The following is a 12,020-nucleotide window of genomic DNA, read 5'->3' as shown; positions in this document are numbered from 1 at the left end:
TTTACTAGTAAATATTAATTCTTATGTAAACTATTTTTTCATATTTAATAAAAACTATGATTGAGAAAAATGCATTTTTTGTTTTTATTTCCTTTTAGTTGCCAACCTGTACCCCTGTTATGCACATCTGCCCCCCGGCTTGCTACTCTGCCCCCCTATTTACCACTCTGCCCCCCTGATATGCCTTATTCCCCCTCTATGCCCCCCCCCTGACTTACCGATGCATCCCTTGACTTGTCCCCCATGCTCCAGACTCCCTGGTGTCAAGTGTGGGCAGCCAGTGGATGCCTGCGTGATGCTGCTATCTGGGACTTCTGCCGAGGCTTCTAAGACTGAGGACAGGAAAGTCATGTCCATACCTGGGAACTTCTCGGCTTTGGTTACCTGGAGCCTTCCCTTGCGGGACGCGGCTAGGACTGCCCACTGACGTCGGTGGGCGGTCCCACTGACGTTGGGGGAGTTCCCGCTGATGGCGGTGGGCGGTCCCGACGTCAGGGGAAAACACCCCCATGTAAAGGAAAAAATGGGCAGGAGCGGGGCGTCAGGACCCTGCGACCCGGAGGATTCGGGTCTTGAACCGGAGGAGCAGCGTATGGTCATGTCACCCCGGTGCTCTGTCACAGAAGCCCCAGCGGAAGTGTCGGGTAGCAGCTGAGGTTGTCTGCACGCATTGCGCAGACGTTTACCAGCTGCCAGAGAGGAGGATCCAGGCCTCCTGTAGTGCTGCGGGGCTGTGCCCCCTCTCTGGCAGCCGGTGAACGTCTGTGCGATGACAACCTCCCCTGCTGCCGGTACTTCTATGATGGAGCACCAGAAGGTCATGTGACGCCGGCACTCCCTCATAGAATCCCCGACAGAAGTGCCAGCAGCAGTGGAGGATGTCTACGCGCATCCTGCAGACATCCACCGGCTGCCAGGCAGGAGGATCCGGGTCCCCTGCAGCGCTGCGGGGAATCTGGATTTTAGTCTTGTAGTCAGACCTCTATTTCAGGTCTGATTATAAGACGACCTCGAATATAAGACGAGGGGTATTTTAAAGAGCATTTGCTTTGAAAAAAAATCTTGTCTTATAATCAAGCAAATACGGTAATACCTTTTTTTGAGGCAACATAGAAAATATGACTCTACTTTCTCTGTCTATGAGAATCGGTAGTAAGCCCTAACATATAAGCTTCTTAAGAACTAGTTAGAGGCCCCATGAATATATGTCTATCTATCTATCCATCTACTGTATATACACACACATATGCCATCAGGCACACTGGCCAAACGCCTGGTGGGACGGTGGCCACCAGCACCACACACTCACTCGAGCTTCAGTCTGAGGCTAGCAGCTGGATATCCCCAGCTACAGAAAAATGTAGCGTGCAGCCGCAAATATCCAGCTGTATATATATATATATATATATGTTGTATAATTCTTGATGTTGACATTATATTTGCTATAGCTTAAATATTTCGCCTGGAAAGCAACATTTATTTAAATAAGTGGTTTCCATCCACAGCAGCGCCTTGAAAGACATGCTGGCTCACACCTGACAGGGTTGTCGTACTGAATTCTTTTCAGGCAATGCTAAGCAGCTGTTGTATGTCCCAAATCAAACTGGCTTCTGAGAAGGTGAGCAGATAGATTCTGTCACCAGAAGCGTTCTCTGCCTCCATAGATTTAAGGAGGCTGATTATCTTATTTCAAGAGAGTAAAATGTCACCTCTCGACCTAGTGGTATACAACAAGTAGATCTAAATCACATCCATTATTTTTTTCTTGGATGGAAACTAAAATAAATTTAGAAGTTTTAACAAAGAGCTGAGCAAGCTGTCTTTCTGTATATGAGAATTATTACATCAGATAAATCTTGGCTACAGGAATTTAAAAAAAAAACCACTAGTGAAAAAACACTAGTGAACAAACCATTTTTTTCAGTTGAGAAAAGACAACTTGGAATACAACCAATAATTCTAATAGCGAGACCTGAGTAATGAAAAATAAATATAATTTTACAGTATATATATATATATCAATAATCATATATACAAGTGTCCTCTTGAGACAGAGATTTGTCTTTTGAAGTCTCCTGTACTTTTAACAAGTCTTCTGGATTTTTTTTAAATAATTTTTTTAAATAAATGCATAATTAGAAAATATTTTGTTGTGCCTGGTACAGCACTAATATTTTTCTTCATTCACTCACTAGCATATTTTTTCATTGCTTTTCTAAAAGATCCGGTTCTCCTGTAGGCCGGAGAACGAAGGAGGAAGAGTACGGCTGAAGAAGAGGAAGCTTGGGGATCTGGTTTCCACCGCGGCCCTAATACTTTGGATCATCATCACAACCTTTCCATGATGAGTGGAAGAACAAGATACCTTAGGCTTCTAGAAAGCAAAACTGCAATGATATGTATCTCAGTCCTGCAAGACTTTCATCAAAAGCAACCCAGTCCCCTACCTGAGGACCCTACATGACACAGAAATCAAGTCTCTGAAATGATGGAACTGTTCTTTACTTTTTTACATAACTGTTTCTTTAGGTTAAATTTAACATCCTGGCTCCTCTTCCATTTTGTCTGCAGAGATTCTTGCTGCCACCTCGAATCCACCACATGGTTTACCATCTAGAGACAAACCTCAGAATGTGATTAATCTGATAAAAGAGTTATCTCCCCAACAGGCCCTTTCAGCAAATAGGTATCTTCCTCTGTTAATGCTGCCGCTGTCCCCCAAGACCCCCCAAGAGCGTTAGCCTAGTCTGGAAGTAGAGGCACAATGGAGGTTGTGCTGTAATGAAGATCTGTATGCTTCATTTTGTTTTCTACCACAGCATGATGAAGAGAGACCCCAAGCTTGATGAAGGAAGCCGGTATAATGGATCCAATAGACAGCGCTACCATAAGCAGGGTCCTCCTGGGCTTTGCATTTACAAAGACAGAACAAATGGGATTTCCTCCCCCCCCCCAGGTCTTTTCACAACATTGAGTATAACAACACAGGTTTTCTAAATTGTCATTTTTTTCAAGGGGAATTAAATAATGGTATCAATTTAAAAAAAATATTTTAAAAAGATAGTGTAATTTTCTGTTTTATTGTGTTTTCACAAAATGCACATGTTTTTTGTAAGTGTTAGCATCTGTTATCTGCTTTGTAGTAAATAGTAGAATATCTCAACCTTAAAGGGACACTCCAGTGTCTCATATAGCTCTAACAACTAAGAAGTCTGCCCTTTTGCGTGGGGGCAGTTCTTGGCCAAACCCATCTCTTGCAAGCAAAACTATGAACCTTGCCATATGCTTGCAAGGGGAAAATGTCCATTTAAAAGGGACCCTCTTACTAATTACAGTGAGTGGGGAAAGGTGCTTCATTAGCATTGCCATAAAGATTCAACGTAGGGTGGTGTGACTGAAATATCATGGCTGCTTCCAATGGCGGCCTCCAGAGCGGCAGACAAAGAAAGCAGAAGAATGTGCAACAAAACCTAGTTATTTTCAGTACTTGCTTAAATTACTGTATACAACACTGTTCATAAAAGAGGGCTATTCACTAAATGGATGGTTCACAGGAGACGCGGTTTCAAGTCCGTGTTTTGACTATACATTATGAAGGTCCAACCCCAGTGAGCTTTTGTTGCAGGAACAGGCTGGCCTTTTATAATGTATATTTATACTTGCCCTTGCTGGCCCTTCATAATCAATATTGAGGGTGTTGAAACCACAACCCTCCTGCCAACTCTCCTTTTATTGAATAAACCCATTGAAGCTTGTATTCATGAGACTTCCCCAATAAGAACTGAGTGAGGTGCTGTATTGACTCAATTAAATAGATGTCTAATCGCTCATAAACACTCCCATGCCAAAACTCTTAACAGCAACACAATCACTTTTTGCAGTACAGATTCCATTGGGTTGACCCTTCATAATGTATAATGAAATCACTAAGTTGAAAACATAGGTTGCTTGAAAATTTGCAGTTGCACACATACAAATTTTCCACCCGACTTAACAAGCCCGACTTTGACTTGACTTCCATCACCTTTGGCACCTCAGTAAATGTTTAAAAATCATATTCCCAGGTTTAAGAAACATTATTACTGGGTGGAGAATACTCTAGTGCCACAAATGATGCAGTCTCATATGGGGTGCTACATACTTTGTTAATGGTCCATCTGTGGAATACGGTAATGTCACTGACGTCGGTGAACTCTCAAAAAGACCAGAGTACAATAAAAAATATCGATTTTTCTTTTAATCAGCATCATACAGTAATATGAAATCTATCTACATTTGTACAGACATGAACTTGCCATATGGCTTGACACTAAATGGGAGACTCAGATGAGACTAAGAGGTTTATCAAAGAACATTTTAGCTTTTAAAGTCTTGAGGTATTCTTAGTCTAATTTGTTTTCATAGTGAGCACCCATCATGTTCACGGTTCCCTGAGTAGCTCACAATGCAGCAGAAACTAGCCATATTCAGTGCACATTCATTTTTTTGGTCAAGAGGACTTGACCAAAGGTTATTTTTGCCAGCCAACCTGGAATGGTCATGGGCACTAAGGAAGTTTTGGTTTTAAACGCAAAGACGGGACAAATTGGAACGGATTGTAGATGAGTTGTTACCCACATGAACCAGACGTGGGTAACAACATGTATCATGTTGTATCATGAACCAGGCCAACTTAACCTTTAGTTTGAAGCACAGATATGTGTTGGACATTACACATGACCTACGTGCAGGCAACGGCTGGATATGTGCGGAAGGGCCACACGTGGATTTGTCCTGTGCGCCGGATGGGCCTGGAAGCCATCATCACATAGGCAGAGCATGACATAAAACTACATTCCACTACACCCTTTGCTGACTATCCTTGTACAGTATCAATAATAAGAGTTAAAACACTCACTGTCATGCCCTATAAAAGACTATATGAACTTATTGGATTGTAAGCTTATGAACCTATTATTTATTGTCTATATAGAGCCACATATTCCACAGTGCTGTACAATGGGTGGACAGGACATACCAAGTAGTGTATAACATCACAGTTCAACTTACAGGAACAACAGGTGACGAGGGCCCTGCTCAAACAAGCTTACAATGAGGGCATTAACAAGCGCCTCAGTGGTATCTTATGTTAGGAAGGGACAGATGCGGCCAATGTTCTTAAGACGGAGAGGCAGTTTCTTGAGACAGACTGGATTTGGGTGGTGAATCAGAGTCAGTGGTGACACCAATGCAGCAAACGTGATGGGACAGGGAGACAATTGCACCATTGGCATTCATTACCTCATGTATCAGTTGGTCTCAGTCTGTCAGTTATAGTTTTGAATGTATGTACTGCGAGAAGCTCTGTGTAAACTGTTGGCGCTACATAAATAAAATATAACATTAATAACAATAGCCCAGATTCACTGTTGTCCAATATGAAGTTTTCTCACCCTTCAATTTTTAATGATTCGCCAAAATAATGTTTTATTTGAAACTTCAAAAATCTAAATGCATTCCATCCTGACAAAACATTAAAAACAAACAGGCACGCTGTAGAATGATAAATAAATATAGTGCTATGTATACACAACTGAGTAATTCACGGAGGCTTTGAAATATATATATATATATATATATATATATATATAGCTCCTACTGAAGAGCTATATGCATGCATTTCTATATACCCATTGTATGTTGAAGCGTTGTTTTGACTCTACAACTTCTTTCATTTCCCCCAGGCGGGTGTTCTTTTTGAATGAATGACGTTTCTGCTCACTGTACCAATCACAAGCAAAAAGCGCGATTAATATTCATGAGACCCATACCCAATGACCGGGCTGGGAGGTTGTTTTAAACGGGAGTGTGTTCCAGCCAATCAGAGTCGCTCTCGTAGTAAGCTAGCGCGAGGTTGCGAGCCAGGCTTAGTTGTGAGCGGCGTGCGCAGGGCTCCACACTAGCGAACAATACAGGTAGGTCCAGCATCCTCTCTGTGGCTCTCCTGCGCCCCAAACTTTCCGTGCCTTCTCACCTGCCTAACATCACACCTCCCCCCCTCCATCACCTCCGCCGCCGCACCTTCTGGGTCACCTTCCTCCTTTTCCTAACTTTTAACCCTCTTGCCGTTTTCTGTCTTGCCTTAATCATCTATGATTGTTTTTACCGTATCGTCACTTGTTATTGTGTGTGTATTTTTTGTTATGATTATATATTTTTCTTTCCCGTTTAAATATTGTATATATGGATGGGGAAATGTTAAAAATTAACCTTTGCCCTGCCAAGGGTGCTGGCAATGCGGTGGCAAAACAAAGCCCTACCAACCCCCATGCCAGGCATCTCTTCTTTTTTGTGTCTTTTTTTTAATCTTTTTATTTCTTGGATATTGTATTTGCGATGCTTTTGTTCTAAATTGTGGTGAATGCAGCTTTTGTTAATGTGTTTTTAATTGTATTCTGGCCGTTTGGGGTTAAATTGAGCGGCGTCCCATTGGCACCCATTATTGGGTGCTAGCTGGCACCCCTGGCTGGGTGGCTGCATTGCAATGTCTCTGCATTAACATGGCTGTCCCTGTCATCCTCTGCCTTGTTGTTTCCCTGTCTTGAGAGGAAGACGACGGTGGGAGGGAGGAGGGGGGAAGAGGTCACCCTTCTATCCCCACCAAAGCCCCTCTAATTGCCCCGTTTCTGCCCTTTGCTGGCACCCCGATGCCCCTCACGATAGGCTTTACCCCTCTCTCTGCAGCTTTGCCCTGTGACTCCCTTCAATAACATGACTGCTGGAGACAGCGGAGAACTCGGCTCCCTCGCTCTTTAACCTGTCCCCTTTCCCCGTGGCATTATTCCAGCTGCCCAAAACTACCCCGGCGACTTGCCCTACCCCAGCCCTCTCCAGTCGTGCCGGTTTGGGGCTTGTTTTCTCCCCGGTATTGGCGTTTTTGTACTTTTTAAACCCCCTCCCCCCGTCCTCCTCCGCCGCCTCTATTCCTGTAATGGCTGAACACGGCTCTTTTGTTATACATGGGATTGCGCTAAGCCTCAGCGAGGTGGGAAGGGGGCACCCGATTAAACCCGCTCCCCCGCCCCTCCCGTGTACCCCGCGGGTATAAAACCCCCAGATTCGAATAGAGGAGAGTCGGCCCTTTTCAACCGTGCCGTTTGTGAGGTGATCCCGTGTTTGCGAGCGGATATAACCGAGTCCGTTTGCGGGCGGAGGCAGTGCAGTGTGTGTGTATAGCCCTTTCGCTGCTGCCTATGCATAGAGAGAGAAGCCATTTTAGTGAATGGAGAACCCATTGCAAAGAACAGCCAGGCTTCTCTATATACTCCATAGCAAGGCTATATACTGGCATAGTAGCCGTACGGGACCGGCAAATAATACCGAATCGCCCCTTATCGCTTCTCCCCACATAAAAATACCCCACTAGGGCTCTAGAGGGCTACATTTTAGGGGGACTTTCTTTCATGAGGAAGCATTTCACAAAATGGAAGATGAATTATTGGTGTCTTGGTGACCTGTCGTCTTTCTCTCCCGGTGCAGCCCTATGCAGTGACTGGGGCTGTGTCTCACTCCACCGGCCCTTCTGCCCGCCCGCAGCCCGGCAGCGGGGCGCACTCGGGGCACATTTTACACCGCTCTAGTTTATATATTTTAATTTATTTATACTAATCATGACCTTGGGTGTGGAGTGTGGGGGAAGATGGCGGGGCACATGAGGGGAACCCCCTTTTTTTTGTTTTGTTTTTATTACCACAATATTTAAAGAATTGAAGCATTTATATAATAAAAACATATGTTAAAAATATTTTTATTAAAAAAACTTTTTTTTTGTGGTGTTGCTTGAAACTAGTTTATCATTGACTTTTTACCATAGTTCTGGGTACAGATGTTTAGTTTGAAGGGCCATTTGTTTCGGGACATAGGCTAAACTTGACACTGGAGCAAATGTGTATAACACAAAGTGGGGTTTTTTTTTTGTTTGTTTTCTACTGAGGACATATGAATCTCCCCTTTTGAGCCTGATGTTACATCATATATAATTTTTTAAATTATTTTCTAGAATCAATATGGCTAAAGGTGACCCGAAGAAGCCAAAAGGCAAGATGTCTGCCTATGCCTATTTTGTGCAGACATGTCGGGAGGAGCACAAAAAGAAGAACCCTGAAATCCCAGTCAACTTTGCTGAGTTCTCCAAGAAATGTTCTGAGAGATGGAAGGTAATTTTTCCTCACTAGTTTTTTTTTGTTTGTTTGTTTTTTTTTTTTTGTGACTAGGTTTCTAGTTTTGTTAATTTATTTCTTGGTCTTCCTTAGATAATGTCAGTCAAAGAGAAGTCCAAGTTTGATGATCTGGCAAAAGCAGACAAAGTGAGATATGACAGAGAAATGAAAGATTATGGACCAGTCAAGGGAGGCAAGAAGAAGAAGGACCCCAACGCTCCCAAGAGGCCACCGTGAGTACTGCACAACCCTCTGCTTTACCCATTTCTTTTAATGTGTATTGGGATTCCATAACTGAGCTGGTCTTGTTTTATGTTCTTGTAGATCTGGTTTCTTTCTATTTTGCTCTGAATTCCGTCCTAAAATCAAATCCACAAATCCTGGCATTTCCATTGGTGATGTAGCAAAGAAATTGGGGGAAATGTGGAATAACTTGAGCGATGGTGAGAAACAACCCTACAATAACAAGGCAGCGAAACTGAAGGAAAAATATGAAAAGGTAACCTATTATTGCCACCCTTGACCCCCCAAGTATCTTATAATGCACAACCTTCCTGTGGCTGAGCGATTTGAGGCCGTATTCTTATATATTTATTTTTTTTCCCCCCATCCTAACAAGGATGTTGCTGACTACAAATCCAAGGGAAAGGTTGACTGCCCAAAAGCAGCTCCTAAAGTTGCTCGGAAAAAGGTAGAGGAGGATGATGACGACGAGGATGAAGATGACGACGAGGAGGAAGATGAGGATGATGATGACGAATAGAAATTTATATTTTCTCCATGTGAATACCATAGAGTAGGGGAACCACCGTCTGCCATCTTTCATGATGGTCAACTTCCCTCATTAGGTTTAATTGCAAAATTGGGTTCTGATATCATAGTTTCAAAAAAAAAGAGGCTCTTGGCGTTGTAACTGGTTTACATTAGGTAGCAGTGTGGTAAACAGAGCATCTGAAACTGTATCAAAGTTGTACATATTTCCAAACATTTTTAAAAATGAAAGCGCTCTAGTGTTCTCCTCACTCTGTGCACTTTGCTGTTGATGTAAACAAAGCATTTAAAAATGTTTCGAATTGTTTTGGGTTTTTTTTTTCTTTTTAATTTAAGGTATTACGAAATGGTTCTTGATTAGAAAATCCTGGGTAATAAACTGTACATATCTAATCTGTAAACTAGACAAATACCTATGGTGCATTTTTATTTTCTCGTTTTTTTTGAAGCTGTTGGTACCTCGGGGTTCTAAAACGTCCCTGGATTATTAACGCCATCTTTTGGGGTTCGCCTTTTGGCCCAAAGCATGCACACAGATCGATTTACACTACGTTGGGCGTCCATTTAGCTTAAAGTTGTCTTTTTTGTATATAGTGAATTAGCACTCTGCCATTAGATGTTGGAAGGGGTTCAGCTGGCATGAGAAATGTATGGATTTTTTGTTTTCTTTTTGTTTTTTAATAGTTCAGTGCAGTAGTTTTTAAACTAAGAATGTAGGCACGTCTTCTCTGAATAAAGTGGAGGAAGAGTACAGGATTTGGGGATTCAGAAACATTCTGTACTTTAGGTTTCTTTTGGGTTTTTTTTTTGTTTTTCTGTTTAGAATGCTGAAATGTTTTTTTTGAAGCAAAATAAAACAGTATTACATTTTTAAGACTGTTATTGGCAAAGTTCTGAGTTCATTTAACAGTGGAATCGTCTTATTGTACCGATGTTGCTGCTTTCTGGGTCTGTTGTATAAAGTGTGTTATGCCTGTATGGCATTGGTAGTCGCTGGATTTAAACTTGGTTGGTTCCCCCGCAGTTAGTTTTTACAGTTGTGAAATGCCCAATAACTTTGAATAAATGGTCACTGTGCCTTACACTTTTCCCATTAAAGTGTATTAATGGAATGAGACACCTAGTCTATTTAAAATAAGAAACCATTTTGTCATGTCTAAAAATAAAACTGAATTGGTAAGGTTTGCCATAATTTCTTAGCAGAAAACAATCGCTTGAAAGTTGCATTTTATCAACAATCTCTTTTGTGGCTCATTCTACAGATGTCATTGGTCCGGTTTTTCAGACGTTATGGAATTGTTTCAGTATACATGTGATTCTTTTCATAGTTTAAATATGACATATTAAAGAAACTTTAACTCCAGGTAAAGCTTTGTCATGGAAAAGTCTTTATTTACGCCTACAGTGTGTCCATTTCATACGCCATAAGGAAACCTACACACACACGACTGAGAACCTTTATATTTTTGTTTTACAAAACCCTGCATGTTAACTGTTTTTATAGCTTTTATCTTGGCCTAGATCTACTAAATAAACACCCTGACTCATATTGCCTAGGAATAAACTATTCAAGGGCTTAGTCTGAATCACCCAGCCTGACTAATAAAAGTCTACTGAGGATCGGACTTGGCAATGCCGTTAAAAAAAAAAACAAAAAAAAAAAAAACATGCCCGGTGTGGTCTTTTTCAGCAGGGAACGGTTCCCAAAATATTGCAGGAATAGTAGCTGCCAGGTGTGAGAATTTTGGAGAAAATCTGGTTTTTGTCAATGCTCGCATAATAGTGCATGTATCTCGTGCTATATAAACTTTATAGTGTGTGTGTATATATAGTGTAATGGAACACCTGGCTATTACACCAACAGGAAGTCTTGACATTGCGTTCTAAATACATAGACATACCAAGACATTTTGGACAATGCTACACTTCCAATTTTGTGGGAACAGTTTGGGGATGACCCTTTCTTATTCCAGTGTGACAAAGCAAGCTCCATAAAGACATGGTTGGATGAGTTAGATGTGGAAGTACTTGTCTGGCCGCACAGAGCCCTGGCTTCAACCCCCATCGAACATCTTTGGGATCAACTGTAATGGAGGTTGTGAGCCAGGGTTTTTTTTGTTTTTTTTCACAACTACTCTGCTGGATGAATGGGCAAAAATTCCCACAAACACTCCATCTTTCTCCAAAGGGGGAACCAACTACATATTGTCTGTATTTGCAATGCAATGTCATGAAAGTCCCAATTGGTGTAATGGTCAGCTGTCTTGCCCCTATAGTGTATTTTAATCCGTAACTCACCCTGGGCCAAATAATTCTAATGGTGTGTTCCACTAAAATAGAAAACTATAATCACCTTGTCCATTGAATAAAATGGCCCTTATTCATTGAATTTTACTTAAGTACAAAACATACATTTATAGACCAGGCCAGAACACAAACAGCAGCTTAAATACGTTCATACAGAGATGGCATTTGTGTACTGTCATTAACAAAACAGTACACCTGAAAGACAGTCACACACGATATAAACAATGTTCCATCTAATTTTTCTTAGTTGGCATGCGCAGAAAATTTCTCTTGTGCAAAAAGTTTCACAGAGCTAAAATTTTGTGCGCACAATATCCGCGCCACATAAAGTTTCAAAACAAATATAATTTTTTTTTATTTTTTGGGGAAAAACTATTGTGCGCAAAATTTTTGGACATGTGCGCTCTCTAAAAAAAAAAGCTATGTGCGCCCGCACACACAAGAGCACAGCTTAGAGGGAACACTGGATATAACGGTAAAAAAAAAAAAAAGGGGAGCTGTTTGTAGAAACAGCGGCCTTTCAGCCTTAATAAAACATGTGGAAGGGGGTATGACAGACCTGGGGTGAATGAGGACTGGGGATCAACCAAAAAAAGAAAAGATGGAGTAGTCTCTTGGCAAGCCGGGTCAGCCTGTGACGTTCTCAGTGATTGAAATGTTCCCTACACACAATTAGGTCCCTAGCAAACCACAACTGACTTGTGGCATCGTATGGCAGTGCCATGCTTAAAGTCACTGAGCTCT

The 12,020-nt window shown here is 41.7% G+C and overlaps 1 protein-coding gene across 1 annotated transcript; it reads left to right on the top strand.

Annotated features, from left to right (window-relative positions):
- Positions 1-8,045: 8,045 nt before the first annotated feature.
- Positions 8,046-8,961, top strand: LOC149298174 (high mobility group protein B3-like). The gene is made up of 4 exons (XM_089487708.1): positions 8,046-8,195; positions 8,292-8,431; positions 8,523-8,697; positions 8,818-8,961. The coding sequence occupies exons 1-4, from the start codon at positions 8,046-8,048 to the stop codon at positions 8,959-8,961; spliced, it is 609 nt and encodes a 202-aa protein (XP_089343834.1).
- The last annotated feature ends 3,059 nt before the right edge of the window (positions 8,962-12,020 follow it).

Source organism: Sceloporus occidentalis, unplaced genomic scaffold (assembly GCF_023333645.1).
Source record: "Sceloporus occidentalis isolate IW3139 unplaced genomic scaffold, rSceOcc1.0.p SCAF_34, whole genome shotgun sequence".
Taxonomy (NCBI): Eukaryota; Metazoa; Chordata; class Lepidosauria; order Squamata; family Phrynosomatidae; genus Sceloporus; species Sceloporus occidentalis.
The sequence above is the reverse complement of the archived record's forward strand: the minus strand, read 5'-3'. Positions and strand labels throughout refer to the sequence as shown.